The sequence below is a fragment of the Marmota marmota genome, unplaced genomic scaffold, assembly GCF_001458135.2.
Source record: "Marmota marmota marmota unplaced genomic scaffold, marMar, whole genome shotgun sequence".
In the NCBI taxonomy this organism is placed as follows: Eukaryota; Metazoa; Chordata; class Mammalia; order Rodentia; family Sciuridae; genus Marmota; species Marmota marmota.
Genome location: NW_026000057.1, coordinates 10393145 through 10409727, shown reverse-complemented (window position 1 = coordinate 10409727; position 16583 = coordinate 10393145). Strand labels below are relative to the sequence as shown.

General features: G+C 40.1%; 1 protein-coding gene across 10 annotated transcripts in view; it reads right to left on the bottom strand.

The window, feature by feature from the left end:
* The window catches only part of Arfip1 (ADP ribosylation factor interacting protein 1), a 116020-nt gene that overhangs the window by 52699 nt on the left and 46738 nt on the right, over nt 1-16583 (bottom strand). For 9 of the 10 annotated variants that reach the window (XM_015484482.2, XM_048813528.1, XM_015484483.2 and 6 more), the window contains one exon: nt 7596-7697. In XM_015484482.2, the coding sequence (XP_015339968.1) occupies nt 7596-7688 (93 nt within the window). In that variant the 5' untranslated portion in view covers nt 7689-7697. Of the gene's footprint in view, nt 1-7595; nt 7698-10183; nt 10187-16583 lie in introns of all 10 variants that reach the window. The other variant, XM_015484486.2, reaches the window with a different exon arrangement.

Here is a 16583-nt window from a genome sequence, read left to right as displayed (position 1 = left end):
CTGTGTTTTTTTTTTTTTTCTAGAGAAAATGTTCACAAATGGAAAAACACTAAAATTATGAATTTTTGTTTTGGGCTTCCCACAGGAAAAGTTCCATTTCAGCTATGTCTAATGAGGTAATTTCTCTAAATCTGACAACTATACCTTAATTATAAGAAGTCTCAACCATGTGGAGCTAATACTTGCTTCTTCTTTTTAACTCATGGTGCAAATGGTAAATTTCTAATTTAATATTTTAACATATACTATAACAGCATCCATTATAAATAGAATGCAGTTTATAAGTCAAAGAGAAATTTGAAGTTTTTGATGAAACTTTACTAATCTTTAAAATACAGAATTATTTTTTATTTAGAAATATCTTTGCTACAAAAACAAAACAAAACCCATCAATAAGAACAACAATAAAACCCCAAAGAAACCCTGAAACACTGGGCTGGGGTTGTGGCTCAGTGGTTGAGTGCTCACCTGGCACGAGTGAGGCACTGAGTTTGATCCTCAGCACTACATCAAAATAAATAAATAAATAAATAGAATAAAGGTATTGTGTCCGCTTACAACTAAAAGAAATATATTTAAAAAACAAAACACCACCTCATGTCCTCTCTTCATCTAGCTGTTGCCCCTATCTTAATAAGAGAAACAAATCTAGAAATATTCATAGATGAGGCAATGGTCTGACTAAACTGCTGACAAGGCCATTTCTAGCACGAGCACTTTCATTATAATTTCTATAAATATGAGTGTTGAGTATAAGTCTAACCAGTGCCTTGACTAAGAAAGGAAGTCAAATGAGAATCAAACATCTGCAATGAAAAACAAAAACAAAAACAAATTGTTTTTTAATAATTTCATTGCCTATGCCACAGTGACACCAGCTGGCCAACCAAGTTATGGCAACTTAATAAGTACCAATTTGATTTTGTGACTCTAGTTTCAAAGTGCATTATACAGTATGCATTAAATAAGTCATCTTCAGATTTTAAATCAAAATACATATAAAAGACATGCCAGTACATTTATAATGTATATAAGGTAGTACATAATTTATGATCCACTTTTACATATAAGATCACTTTACCAGTCTATAGTCTACTGCTGAGCAATATATTTAATACTTATTTTCGTCAATGATTTTTTATTTCTATTAAAATTCTAAAAACTGGATTTGAGGGTAAATACAATTTCCTGTTCATTGCTCAGAAAATTTCCTGTTTACTGCTCAGAAGTCAATGTCTAGGTAAACATGGCCAATGAATCTTAATGTATACAAAACACTTGTAAATTTGATTTTAATTAAAGAGTATTTTTAAGAGACTCTCATGATATGCATATTTCTAATAAAAAAGGTACAACAAACAATTTTTTTATACTGTTGAATTTCTATAGGGAGAAGAGTTGGGACATACTGGTTGAAGTGGATCATTGCTTCTTTGGGGGTTTCTCCCACTGATGAATTTCATATCCAACAAGAAGAGACCTCCAAGATAACATCCTTTTCTCCTTCTCTACTTCCCAACAGAAAGTGAAATAATATTGATGTATAATTTTTAAAAGGAGAATTTGATATGAACTAGTGAGTAAATTCTCAGGGCAGCAAATATTGGCTGCACATAAGTAAATAACTTTTCCAGTGACACTTAAATGCAAAGATTCTTAAAAAAAAAAAGACTCATGAATAGGCTTAAGGTACAAGGTAAACTTGAAGAAGAAAAACGCTGAAGAAATTAGTTACCAGGTATCAACATTGGGGCCGATACCTATTCCAATCTTAATTATTATAGTAAGAAAAATACTGTGTGGTATTATTTCAAGGATACATAAAAAGACCAAGAAATAAAGCAGAGTTCAGAAATAGGCCCAGACACATCTAATTATTATAGAGCAAAAGCCCCCAATGAAGGAAGGATGGACTTTTCTCTCCATTTTTTTAAAAAATATCTTTGTGTGTGTGTACACACACACACACACACACACACACACACACTTTTTTTTTTAATTTAGAGGCAGGGTCTCACTGAGTTGTTTAGGGCTTTGCTAAATTGCTGAGGCTGGCTTTGAACTTGCAATCCTTCTGCCTGAGCTGCTAGGATTATAGGCATGCCTCATGGCACCCAGACTTTTTTTTTTTAATCCCAGATTTACTGACATATAATTGACAAATTAACTGTAATGTGCACATTGTGATGTTTTAATTTGTGTATATACTGTTGAATAATTACCACAATCAAGCTTATTAAGATATTCATCACCTCACATAGTTACCATTTTTGTGTGTGGTGAGGATATCTAAGATGTACTTTCCTAGCAAATTTCAAGTACATAATACATTATTATTGACTATATCTACCCTGCTGTACATTAGGTCTTCAGAACTACTTCATCCTATAACTAACTGCAGTCTTGATCAACATCTCCCTAACCCTTACCTCTACCTACTGTTCTACTTTGTTTCGATGAGCTAGACTTCTAGATTCCATATCTAAATGAGAACACACAATATTTGTCCTCCTGTGCCTGGCTTATTTCACGTAACATAATGTCCTCCAGCCCCATCTAAATTGTCAGAAATGGTAGAATTTTCTTCCTTTTTTTTAAGGCTGAATAATAGTCTCATCAGTGTGTCTATATAATCACTCTTTTATCCATTCATCTGACAATGGACATATATCTTGGCCATTGTGAAGAGTACTGCAATAAACTTGGGAGTGCAGATGTCTCTTTGAGATAATGACTTTATTTCCTTTGAATATATACCCATAAGTGGGATTGATTTTTCTCTATCTTTACTATCTTATGGTAGTTCTATTTTTAATTGTTTGAGGAATCTCCAAACTATTTTCTATAAAGGTTATTTACATTCCCACCAACAGTGTATAAGGGTTCCCTTTTTTCCACATCCCCACCTAAGCTATTGACTTTTTGATAATAGGTATCCCTAACAGATGTGAAGTAATATTTCACTCTGGTTTTGATTTGCATTTTTCCTGAGGATAAATTATATTGAGCACCTATTCACAACTGTTGACTATTTGTATTTCTTCTTTAGAAAAAAGTCTACTCAGTTTCCTTTACTTCCCCCACCTGCAACTACTAGGGGATTGAATCCAGGGCCTGGTGCATGCTAATCAAGTGCTCTGCCACTGCTATATCCCCAACCCTTTTTATTTTGAAACAGGATCTAGCCAAGTTGCTTAGGCTGGCCTCAAACTTGTAATTGTCCTGCCTCAGCCTCCTGAGTAAACGAGATATATGTGCCACTGTAGCCAGTTTTTGCTCATTTTTTAATTGGGTTGATTATCTGCTACTGAGTTGTATGAATCTTTTATATATTTTGGATACTAATACCTTATCATTTTATGATTTGTAAATATTTTTTTTCATTCTGTAGACTTTTCATTTTGTTGACTGTTTCCTTTGCTTTGCAGAAATTTTTAGTTTGATGTAGTCCCAATTATTTGTGCATCTGATGTCATATTCAAAAAAATCATATATGAAACTAATGTCATGGAGTTTTTCTTCTAGAAGTTTTTATAGTTTTAGATCTTACATTTGGGTCTTTAACCCATTTTAAATTAACTAGATAGATATTTATGCAAGGGGGAAAAAACCCTACAACCCCTACACTTCATACCATACACAAAAATTAACTTAGGATGAATCACAGACCTAAGTAAGAGAAGCAAAACAACAAAACTTTGAGAAGAAACAGAATCAAAAACAACAAAACTTTGAGAAGAAACAGGCAAAGATTTTTTTAAAAAACAGGACACAAAAATCACCAACTGGAGAAGGGAAGATTGATAAACTGGAATTCATTAAAATTAACAATTTCTGGCCAGGTATGGTGATGCACAACTGTAATCCCAGCAACTCAGTAGAAATCAGCCTCAGTAACTTAGACCTTGTCTCAAAATAAAAAACAAAAAGGGTTGAAGATATAGTGTGATGGTAAAGCACCCCTAGGTTTAACCCCCAGTAGCACACATACACACAAAACTAATAATTTCTGTTCACCAGATAGTATTAATAATAGAGTAAGTACAAAAGAAAGTCACAGGCTGGAAGATAATGTAGTAATATATCCATTCAAATGACTTAAACCCAGAATATACAAAAAAATACAAAAGAATTTTTAAAAAGCACACACCCAGTAGAAAAATGAGCAAAAAACTTGGAAAGCTACTTCACAGAAGACAGTATCCAAATGGCCATTAAAAATATGAAAACATGCCCAACATCATCAGTCATCAGGAAAATGCTTAGTAAAACCACAACAGGATACCAATATGCCTCCATCAGAATGACTAAAATTGAAATGTAAACAACCAGAACTGCCATTGAATGCTGGTAAAATTGTCAACTGGTTCAACCACTTGCTAAATAGTTCAACCACTTGCTAAACTCATGACCTGGCCAGTTTCACTCTTGGGTATGCACCCAAAAGAAACAGGTAATTGTGTACACCCAAGGCCTGTGAAGGTAGTAACAGAAGCTTTATTCATAATGGTCATGGACTGGAAACAGCCCATCAACCAAAAAATAGATACAAAAATGGAAAACTAAAAAACAATTAAAGGAATAAAATATTGCCATAAGCAGCAATATGAATGAATCTCACAGATTCAGTGAAAGCCTGTCAAAAAAGTACAGACTAGCTGGGTGCAGTGGCACACACCTGAAATCCCAGTGGCTCAGGAGGTTGAGACGGGACAATTGCCAGCCAATTCAAAGCCAGCTTTAGCAACAGCGAGGCACTAATCAACTCAGTGAGACCCTGTCTCTAAAAGAAATAAAAAACAGGGCCTGGAATGTGGCTCAGTGGTTGAGTGCCCCTGAGTTCAATCCCTGGTTTCCCCCAACCCTGCCAAAAAAAGTATAGACTGCATGATTCTAGTGATACACAGTTGAAGAACAGTCAAAAGCAATCTATTGATGATAGTTAAGATCATTGGTGGTTACCCTGGGAAGAATTAGATTTACTGCCCAGTAGAGGGCATCAGGGAGTCTTCAGAGGACCTGGAAATGTTCTTCATCTTGATCTGGATGGTGTATACTTCACATCTGTGCTTTTACTGTGTATAAGCCATACTCCAACAACAAAGAGCAACAAGAAAAAATATAGGCTGAAGGTGGCAGGTGCCTTTCCCAACACTGACTACTACAATTTGTGGGGTGGGGAGGAGGTGGGGGTGATGGGGATTGAATCCAGGACCTGATGCATACACACACTCTTAATACTGAGCTACAACCCCAACCCTTGCAACATTTTGTATAAATTGCATTTTTCTTGGATAAAGGTCCTTAGCTTTCACCAGATTGTCTTTTGGGATATCAGCTCCCTGATGGCAGGAATTTCTGTCCATTGTTATATCTCTATTGCCTTGCCTGGTACATAGCAATACTAGAAACATTTGCCAAATACATTTGTAAAAGAGCAGTTACCAAAAATTAAATGAAGAAACCACTAACAAAAAGCTTGGTATAATGAGTATTTGAACAGAATTTTATAAAGTAATAGGTAAAGGTAATGATGATAACTTGAGTTTCCTTATTATACATGTGTGTCTTAGACTAACACCTCAAGTGTTTGTACACTCAGAATTTAAGTCTCTTTCTTCTATGAATCACTGTTGTTGTTTTTTTGGGGGGGTGGGGGGATCCACAGATGTTTGTAAGTAAAATAAACCACTACGGTTTGGAAGTGGTCTGTCCTTGCCAAAACTCATGGAAATGTGGTTGCCAAGGTAGTCATGCTAGAAAGTAGGGCCTATGATAGGGACTAAGGTCTTTCTCAAGAAACTGGATTAGTTCACTCAAGAGGAGGTTACTGCGAAGCATGTGGCTCCCTTTTTCCCATCCCTCTTCCATATGTGTTCACTTGCCACTCATGCATGTACTCCTGCCTTAGCCATCATCCATCATATTATGACATAACATGAGTTCCTTGACAGATGCAGCACCTTATCTTGAATTTCCCTGCCTTCAGGACTGTGAATAAGCCTCTTTTCTTTCTAAATTATCAAAGTCCTGGGTATTTTGTTATAGCAATAGAAAACAGACTAAAGCAAAAGCCTCAAGCTTGAAGACATAACTGATCTTTTCAGAAGACTGCTGAGGAAAAACAAAAGAAATTCAATGGAACTTTCTAATATCAATTAAACTAATCTAAAACAGAGATAAGTTTCTTCCCATCCTTGGGGACATTTAGCAATACCTGAAAACATTTTTGCTTACCAACAGAAGAGTGCTACTACAATTCAGTAGGAAGAAGATAGAGATGTACTAAACAGCCTATAATGCACAGAACAACCTCTCAAACAGAGAATTGTCTGACTCAAGCTGTCAATGGTGCTGACATTGAGAAATCCTGAACTAAAGTATCACTTCCTGTTAAACTAAAGGATTTTATTCTTAAATATATAAAGCAGAGTCCTATCTAAACTATAAATTAAGAACCTTTCAACTACTACTTTAAGTATCTGAATATTATTATTTTTAAAGTTGTACACATGTATCAAATGTCATTAAAAAGAATGTTTAGTGTAAATACCTACAGAAATAATAACTATCACTATCATTTCTAAGAGTGTATTATCATTATCTCATGTAATATTAATATATCATGAAAATAAATTAAGATTTTAATTGTAGAAAAAAAAGTAGAACAGATTAAATAAATACTAGCTCAAGATGACACTGTTTGAAATGATAAAGCTGAAGTTTGAACCCAAATTATCTCCAAAGCCATGGTATTCCCATTAAGATATATTAAATTTAAATTTCAACTTAGAGGGAGATCAAAATAAAAAGCACTGGGCTAGGGAAGGGGGTACACAACTCAGGGGTAGAGTGTGTGCTTAGCATGCATACGGCCCTGCATTCAGTACCTAATATCCCACCTCCAAAACAGACGGATGAACAAACAAACAAAAAATATCCAAAGTTTCAATTTGTCTGAGTCAAGGAAACCACTTTAGAAAGTGAACAGCAAAATCAGGAGCAGCTACTTAGGAATGAATGTATTAATGACATACAGAAAATAAATTAAACAATGTCAAATTTTAAAAGGATAATATATATTTAATATTTTTCTTATAACAAATAAAATTAAGTAGTTTATATTATAAAGTTATATGTTAATCAAGCACACGCTTTCATCCTGGTCAATTACTGAAATAAACATCAAAGCTTATGGCCCTCAAGCTTAACCATGACAAATCACATCATGGCCAACCTAGACACCCCTAAAATAAAATAAATTATTGATGGAAACCAATTTAAGAAAAATGCCTCTATTAGTTTTTTGGGGTTTTGTTTTGGTTTGGTTTGGCGGGGGAGCTGGATATAGGGGACTGAACCCTGGAGCATTCTACCAAGGAGTTGCACTACCAGCCCTTTTATTTTTTGTTTTGAGAAATGGCCTTGCTAATTGCTGAGGCTAGCCTGGAGGTTATGATCCCCTGGCCTCTGCCTCCCAAATTGCTGGGATTATAGGCATGTGCCACCACCTGGCTTGAATTCTGTTACTTTCATCACAACATTTAAAGACTTATCATGATTCTTTGCATTAACAGAAAGAAAAGTATTCTTACCCTATTAAAGCCATGTTCATGAGAGTCATCAACTTCTCCATTACTGGTCACTGGAATTTCTGCTGCTGAATTTTTCGGAGACTCTTGAGCCATGGTAGACTCCTTTATTAAAAAAAAAAAAAGACATACTAATACCAAATCATAAAAGGTAAATATTCAAAAGACAATATTCATGTTTACAGCATTTACTAGTCACAAGTTTATTAATTCCTTTTTATAACTACAACAATAAACATGACAGTAATACAATTAAAAATGCATGGGGCTGTTTTCATCCCAACCTAAATTTCTTGATTAAAAATAAGTTATGGGCTGGGGCTGTAGCTTAGTGGCAGAACACTTGCCTAGCATGTATGAGGCAGTAGGTTCAATCCTTAGCACCATATAAAAATAAATAAAATAAATGCATTCTGTCTGCCTACAACTACAAAAAAAATTATTAAAAAAAAGAATGAGTTAATTGCCACACGCAGTGGCACACACTTATAATCCCACTGGCTTGGGAGTTCAAAACCAGCCTCAGCAACTCAAGTGACTTGGCAAGACTCTGTCTTTAAATTTAAAAATATTGAAAAAAGGGCTGGAGGTGTGGCTCAGTGTTAAGGCCTCTGGGTTCAATCCCCAGTATCCAAAGAAAAAAAAAAAAGAATTACTTGTTACAGTTACCAGGGGGGCAGACACTATCTGTGTCATAGACTACCACTTATAAGCTGATAAAATATTATACAAAGTTAAGTTTGATTGTTAACTTACCACAGTGGCTCTATTTTTTCTGTTGTTATCTAGAGGGCTTCTAAGTGAACTTTTGTCAAAAGAAAATAATCTTCCTGACATAACAAAAAAATTTTAAATCTCTGTATGAGGAGAATTTTAAGTTTTATACCAACTTTAAGTCACAAAATCAAAATATTCCTTAATTTTATAATTGCAGGAAATAAAAACTTCTTTCAGAGATTAACCAATAACAGAATATCAATTACAGTTGGTAAATTCTTTTGACCCAATTGTGATTTTTTAAAAAAACTGTATGACTACAAATTAAAGGGACAATTTCAGGTTTTTAAAGATCTTGAAAATTATTTTCTCCCACTAAAATTTTTAAAACTGAGTAAATAAACTAAGTCATTTATTCAATTTCTCACAGAGAACAAGCACCTCCTTCTCTCCCAACCCTGACCTTTTTTAAAAATCATAATGACTTTATACGCATATACCCCAAATTTTAATCATAGTACTCACTAGAATAAAGGCCTTGATAGAAACATCTGTTAAGGAGAGAATCAATAACTACCAGCATATGTTTGTTCTAATGCTCACATCTAAATCTAGCTGCTATCCCAACTGCACTACACAGAACTGCCAAAACCAGGCTCAATAACTAAAATAAACGTGTGTGTGTGTGTGTGTGTGTGTGTGTATTTACCCTACAGACTAGAATCTATTGCCCAAAATATTAAGAGATTCTTCAAGTATTCTCTGTAAGATTTTTTTTTTTAAGAGATTAACTGTTGGGACCTCAGTGAAAAAGTCTGACTTCCCATGGTCTCCCCAGTCTAAAAAATCCCATCCCCTCTATTTCCAGAAGCTTGGGCAGGTGGAGACCTAACAGGACTTCAGTGTGAGACTCCCTGAAAAGACAGGTCCTGTGAGGTGGCTGTCCCTTCCGCTCAGAACCAGCCAACCTCTTGCCAAGAGGGAGACTGTGGCTCCTTCCAAATACCTCCTACTGCTCAACCACCCCGCCACTGTACACTGCAGTCTGTCACCCTCAGTAGGTCATGACCTGATATGACATTAACAGACAGCAGCTTGCTAGTCCTGAGCACTGATAGACAGTCCAAGAACACACCTCAGAATACCTCGGGCAGCAACACCACAAGCTTTGACAGCCTCCCTTAATCCGCAGGAAAAGAATCCCTATGTCCTCACTACACAGCACCTCTACAGGGACACAACATTCACAAGTACCTTCCAAAGGCCTCCCAACTTATGGGAGTCCTATCCTCACATGACAAGGACTGCCCAAGGGAATAAATGGCCCTTACATCTCCAAACCTGTGCATCTCAAAATTAGACTGGCACAACCATAAAAGAGCAGGTTCTCAGGCCTGGAGTGCCAGCTTATCACCACAGCTCCCAGAAACAGGGTTCAGCTTTTCAGCCAGTGCATGGTGCTTCATCCAGAAACAGGACAGATCTATGTCTCTCTCTCCATTTGTGTGTGTTGGGGAGTGTGTGTGTGTGTGTGTGTGTGTGTATACACATAAAATGTTATACAAAACAAAAATAATCCCATAGAATCTTCAACACACATTTGGACATTCCACTCTCAATTGGCTGCCAGGGGACAAGAATCACCACGGGAGACCATTGCCACTTCCCAAACCCCTTGGTTGAATGCCACAACATTGGCAGCTCTCCTTTTTTGCCACCAGGGGGACTGGTGGAGCTGGTCTCTTCACCTTAACTTATGCACACAGGATCCTCTTTTTTGTAAAATTTAAGTGGGGGTACACAGGGCAAGTATGGTTATGTGTGGTGGGCTGGGGACTTCCCCCCTGCAAAAGTATACGAGATATATGAGAGACCTGCTATATAACGGCAGAAATAGTAAAGGCAGGGTAACGAGAAAAAAGAAGATTAAAATAACAAAGATACAGTTGTTATATCCAGCTGAAGCATGATATGTAGCACACTACGAAAAGATGCTGTCAAGTGTCAGAAGTTTTGACGGAAAATAATCTCAGCACTACATAGAAATAGCAATTCTCAAACTTTGGTCTCAAAATCTTCTTACATTCTTAAAAATCATTAAAGACCTCAAAAAACTTCTGTTTATATAGATTATATCTATCAATATTTACTATCTAGCATTAATGCTGAAGACTTTATAAATATTTATTAGTCCATTTAAAGAAACAATTATCAAACTATTATGTTAATAAATCCTTTAATAAAAAATAACTGCTCTCCAAAACTACAAAAATTTAGTGAGAGAAATAGCACTCTTTTATACTTTTGCCAATTAATGTCTGCCTTTATAAGGAGACAATTGGATTTTCATATCTACTTTTTCATTAAATTTGTTGCAGTATGTGTTTTGACAAAATTATGTGAATAAAAATCTGGTTCATGACTATGTCTCCTCAAAATAACTGGATATTCTTCTTTAATATTATACCAAAACTTGATAAGTGGTACTTTCTTAAACCTAAGCATAATATGAAATATAAAAGCACATCAAAGGACTTTTTATATTCTGCTACATTAAAATCCATTGGTCTTCTTTGTCTTCTGAATGAATCTTCCACATGTGCATAATTGTATCATCATACAATGGTCATTTTGGAAAATTCTGGTTCTGAGTTGTGCAGATCTTTCAAATACTGACACATTCCTTATATTAAAAAGTCCTATTTGTTATATATGCTCTCAAAAAAAATCTTTAAGTAGAGGGAAACCATACAAATTGCCCAATTTTTTGCTTGAAATCTTGAATTTGATCACTGTTAACACTGTCCATGATTTAACTTGAAGTAACAGGTTTTCCAAAATATGTCTCTCAAACATTCAAATCTAAATATAGTCATAGTTTGCCTTTATGTTATTTTTCCAAGTAAAAAGATGATATTTCATTAAAAACAAAAACCCAGCTAGCTCAGAACATAATCACACATGTCCTCTAGGCAACTGCTGAGCTTTTGGCATGCAGCAGGAATGCTGTAAGCATATTTCTCATTTTGTCAAACAGAATATAAAAGACTTAATAAAAAGTTTTCTGCTCCATCCAAGCCATTCTTAAAGGGGACTGGTATTTTTCTTTACTGAAAGTTTATAATGGTGAAAAGAATACAACTAGTAATTCATCTTGGTCCAAATGCCTTGATTCCTGCTAAGACATGAGCAGTTTTACCTACCAATTCTTGGGCACAGGGCAAGTGTGACAACAATGACAATGAAATAACGCTTTAATGTTATTAAAAAGTGTTGAAGAGACTGCTATGGCTTGGATATGAGATGTCCCCCCAAAGCTCCTGTGTTAATGCAGGAATGGCTGAAGGTAAAATGACTGAATGGTGACAGTTGAAACCTCATCAGTCAGTCCTAGTTTAAACGGACGGGGTGGTAACTGTAGGCAGGTGGGGTGTGGCTAGAGGTGGTGGGTCACTTGGGGTATGCCTTGGAAGGGTGTATCTTCCTTCAGGCCTCTTCCCCCCTTCTCCCTCTTCCTGCTTCTGGCTGCCACATTCTGAGCAACTTCCCTCTGGATGCCTTTCCAAAATTATCAACCTATTATATGTTAAATCCTATATGTTAATAAAGCCTATTATATTTTAATAAATCTCATCTTGGGCCCAGAGGAAGAGGGTCAGCGCACCATGCACCAAATCTTTGAAATCATGAGCCAAAATAAACTTTCCCTCCTCTTCAGTTGTTCTTGTCAGCTATACTGTCCCAGCAACCCAGAGCTGACTATCACTCTAACCTGCCTCACTTAAAAGTCTTGGTTTTTTAGATTATTTTGATATTCTCGACTTTCTTACTGCTACTCCATTCAGATTACTTGTTGTTGGGCAAACATATAACGGCAGCAGCACCCCAGAGAAAAACCCCAACATGGCGCCTAACGATCCTCTTTCTCCTCTTTTTTCTTTCACTGGCGCCAAACGTTCCCGCCGGTGCCAATGTTCAAATCCTGCGGTGGGAAACCTTAGCCCCAATAGAATTAACTTCTTGGGCTCCGGAACTGACATATGGAAGAGCTTGCCAATAAACGGGTGACCCATTATCTACCTCAACCCTGCCACCTCTCCTTAGGTCTATATAAACCCACAGCCTTTTGTAATAAAGTGGAACCTCTCCAGTGATTTGTGTCGAGTGGTGTCTTCCATTCGTAGTTCGGTGCAGCGTCTTACAGTGGTGCCAAAACCCGGGAGACGGTGTGCTCGACAAACCGAGCCCCATCTCTGCCACCGCTGTCACCAACGACACATTTCGCCCTTGTCTGTCTTTTTGGGCGCTGGCTCCCTGCACTCACCACTGATCGGGTTTAGGTAAGTTCCCCCTCCCTGGCTTGCCAACTCCCTTCGGGCTAGCAGCAGGAAATGCGACCGTGATCATCCAGCACGCTCCTGACGCCCAGTAGGGAGGAGGGAATGCACCCCACTAAGACCTTCACTGGTCGCAGTGGACCCTCTGGCGACCCACTTCCCTTTGGGGCGTGAGGCTTCTGGGTTTACACCAGAGGCTCCCTGGTCTCTTCCTCTTCTGCGGAAGCCGCGTCCCGCTGGAACTCGCCCCGCAGGAGCTGTGTTCAGCCCGGAGTTGAACTTCCGGCCCGGAGCTGCGTTTTGCAGGAGCTCTGTCCCTTCCTTCCTTGACTCTCTCTCGTTCCGGTCAAAAAACTTTCCTGACGTCAGGTTGCCCGTGGCCTCGACCCTACAGGGTCACACAGACTGCACTTCATCGGTGACGACCGAGCTGTGCCCTCTGTGCCTACTCACAGTGGACTGGTCACTTTGGGGACGCCCACGTGACCCTCCATCTGCTCTATGCTTCCAGGAAGCCCCTACGGCCTGGGTTAATTCTTTTTCTCCCTTTGCTGTCCCTTCCTCCACTCTTTAACTATGGGCGCCTCCTCATCTATACCCAAAACCTCACCACTCAAGTGTCTCCTTAAGAATTTGGCTACTCTCTCTCTTTCCCCGGATCTCAAGCCCAAAATTCTTATCAGATTCTGTACCCAAGATTGGCCCGCATATCCATTAGATAATGACAATCATTGGCCTCCAGAAGGCTCGTTAGATCCAAACCTTCTTTGGGATCTTCTTAACTACTGCCTGCACCTAAAAAAATGGAGAGAGGTCCCATACGTTGAAGGTTTTAGCCTTCTTGCCCAACACCCTGCCCTCTGCACTTCCTGCTCTCCCTCTCAGGTCCTCCTTGCTGTAAACCCTTCCCTTCCCCTACTTCTTCCCCTGACTCCGCAGATTCTTCCTCATTTGACCCAGCAGATGAACCTCCACCTTATCCCCCAGCCCCATCTGCCCCTCCTCTCCCGCTACACCCTCCGCTTCTTCCGCCTGATTCCACCGATCCTCAGCCTTCCGTTTCATCCCCCTCCCCCCCACTCTCTTCTGCCGGGTCCCACCTCCTCCTCCACTGAGACATCCCCTTCCCCTCCCTCTCCTTCCTGTCCGCCGCCGACTGCCTTTCAGTCCTCCTGCCACCAGGTCTAAGGGACCCCCTCCTACTCCCATGATGATTGCACCCCTTCATGAGGTAGCTGGTCCTGAGGGTATTATTAGAGTACATGTGCCCTTCTCCATGTCGGACATTACTCAGTTAGAGAGGAAGTTAGGCTCATTCACCACTGATCCCACCACTTACATTCGGGAGTTCCAATGGGTCCTGTAGGCATACAGTCTTACCCATCACGACATCTACATGCTCCTGGCCAATACACTTCTCCCTGAGGAAAGGCGACGGGTCTGGGAACTAGCCCAAGCCCATGCTGATGAAAATCATAGGACCAATCCCAACCACCCCACGGGCCCTCATGCTGTCCCAGAGCAGAATCCTCTATGGGATTACAATACCCCTGGAGGCTTACAGTCTCGTGAGCTTTTTGCACCCTGCCTCTTGGCGGGCCTAAAAAAGGCCACCCACAAGGCCGTTAATTTTCAAAAGGTGCAGGAGGTCATTCAAAAGAAGGAAGAAACACCTTCAGAATTCCTGGATAGACTAACCAAGGCCCTCCAGCAGCACACAAACCTTGACCCAGAAAGCTCTGATGGCCGTCATGTCTTAATGACATATTTCCTGGCCCAAAGCTACCCTGACATTAAAGCCAAGCTTAAGAAGCTTGAACAGGGCCCTGCTACTCCTCAGACCGAAATCCTCGCGGTCGCTTTCAAGGTGTTCCATAGTAGAGAGGATGAAAGCGAACATCGTAGGCAGAGGGCTGAAAATGCCAAATTCCAAATGTTGGCCCAGGTCATGCAGAGAAGGTCATCACCACGCCGTCCCAATAAGACACCCCCTGGAGCTTGCTTCAAATGTGGTAAGGAGGGACACTGGGCCAGGGATTGTCCTTCGCCGAGGATACCCTCCACCCCCTGGGATCTTCTTAACTACTGCCTGCACCTAAAAATACCCTCCACCCCCTGCCCAAATTGCCACCAAAGGGGACACTGGAGGGTAGACTGCCCAACAACCTGGAGGGGAGGTTGATCAGCTGCCCCACAACCTCAGCCTCTCCTGGGCTTGGCAGAGGAAGATTGACAGAGCCCTGGGCCTTCCCTCCCGACTATTACCATCAAGAAGCAAGAGCCTAGGGTCACATTTCTAGTGGATGGACGCTTCATTACCTTCCTCTTAGACACTGGCGCCACATTTTTGGTCTTGAGGGAGTATTGGGGTTCTACCACACCCTCAAACTCCTATTGTTGGGGTAGGAGGTAAACAGATTTTCCCTCGAAAAACACCCCCCTTATCATGTTATATGCAGGGATCCCTTTTGTCCTTCACACACTCCTTTCTCGTTATGAGCCATTGCCCCATTCCCCTTCTGGGAAGGGACATACTCTCATTATTGAAGGTCATCATCCACATATCGCCCTCCATCTCCCCCGCCTCTCATTTCCTCATGATGATCCTAGGGGCAGATACACCTCCATCATGCACTCTCCCACGACTATCTAAACCAGTTAATCCTGAGGTTTAGGACACAACTACACCCTCTATGGCTAAAAGCAGTCCTATTCATATTGTCTTACGGGACCCTTCAAGATATATTAGTCAAGCACGATATCCACTCACAACCACAGCCCTCCTCGGATTAGAACCCATCATCCAGGATTTATTACGGAAGGGGTATCTTAGGCCTACACACTCTCCTTTCAACACCCCCATTCTGGCAGTTAAGAAACCTAACGGGTCCTACAGGCTGGTTCAAGACCTTCGCCTCGTCAACTCCTCTGTGGTCCCCATCCACCCGCTATTGCCCAACCCCTACACCCTCCTCTCTCAGATCCCTGCTACTACCACCCACTTCTCGGTCCTAGATTTAAAAGATGCCTTCTTTTCTATTCCCTTGTCCTCAGAATCTCAGGATATCTTTGCTTTTACGTGGACTGACCCTCACACCCGCCATTCTTGTCAGCTTACCTGGACCGTCCTCCCGCAGGGATTCAGGGACAGTCCCCATCTCTTTGGCCAGGTTCTTGCCCAGGACCTCACATCTTTTCACCTCACCTGCCCTGACTCTACTCTCCTTCAATATGTCAATGACCTTCTTCTATGTAGTCCCTCTTGGGAACACTCTCAATCCCACACTGCCTAGCTTCTCAATTTCCTAGCGGATAAGGGATATAGGGTGTCTCCCCACAAGGCCCAGGTTTCCCAGTCTTCTGTCACCTACCTTGGTTTTCGCCTTGCACCAGGAAAAAAGGAAATAACACTGGATAGGAGGCAACTCCTCTCTAATCTTCCGGTGCCTCATACAAAAGCCGAAATGCTATCATTCCTAGGACTAGCAGGTTATTTTAGGGCCTGGATCCCAAATTACTCTCTTCTAGCCAAACCCCTGTATGACCTAGCAAAGGGACCCCCTGGTGAATCTCTTGCCTCCTCCCCCGCTACCATTTTCGCAGACTTCAGCAACTCCTCTTAAAGGCACCCGCCCTTCACCTTCCCGATCTTTCAAGACCGTTTCATCTACATGTCCATGAAAAAGGGGGGCAAGCACTTGGGGTCTTGGGTCAAAATTATGGGCCTACATTTGCACCTGTGGCATATTTGTCCAAACAATTAGACCCTACCATCCGTGGGTGGGCCCCTTGCTTAAGAGCTCTGGCTGCTGGACAAATTTTACACAAAGAAGCCTCTAAGCTGACTTTTGGGGGCCCCTTTAACTATCCACTCCCCACATCACTTGAAGGATATTTTAGCTTATAAGGGCCTTCAAACCCTTCCTCCATCCAGAGT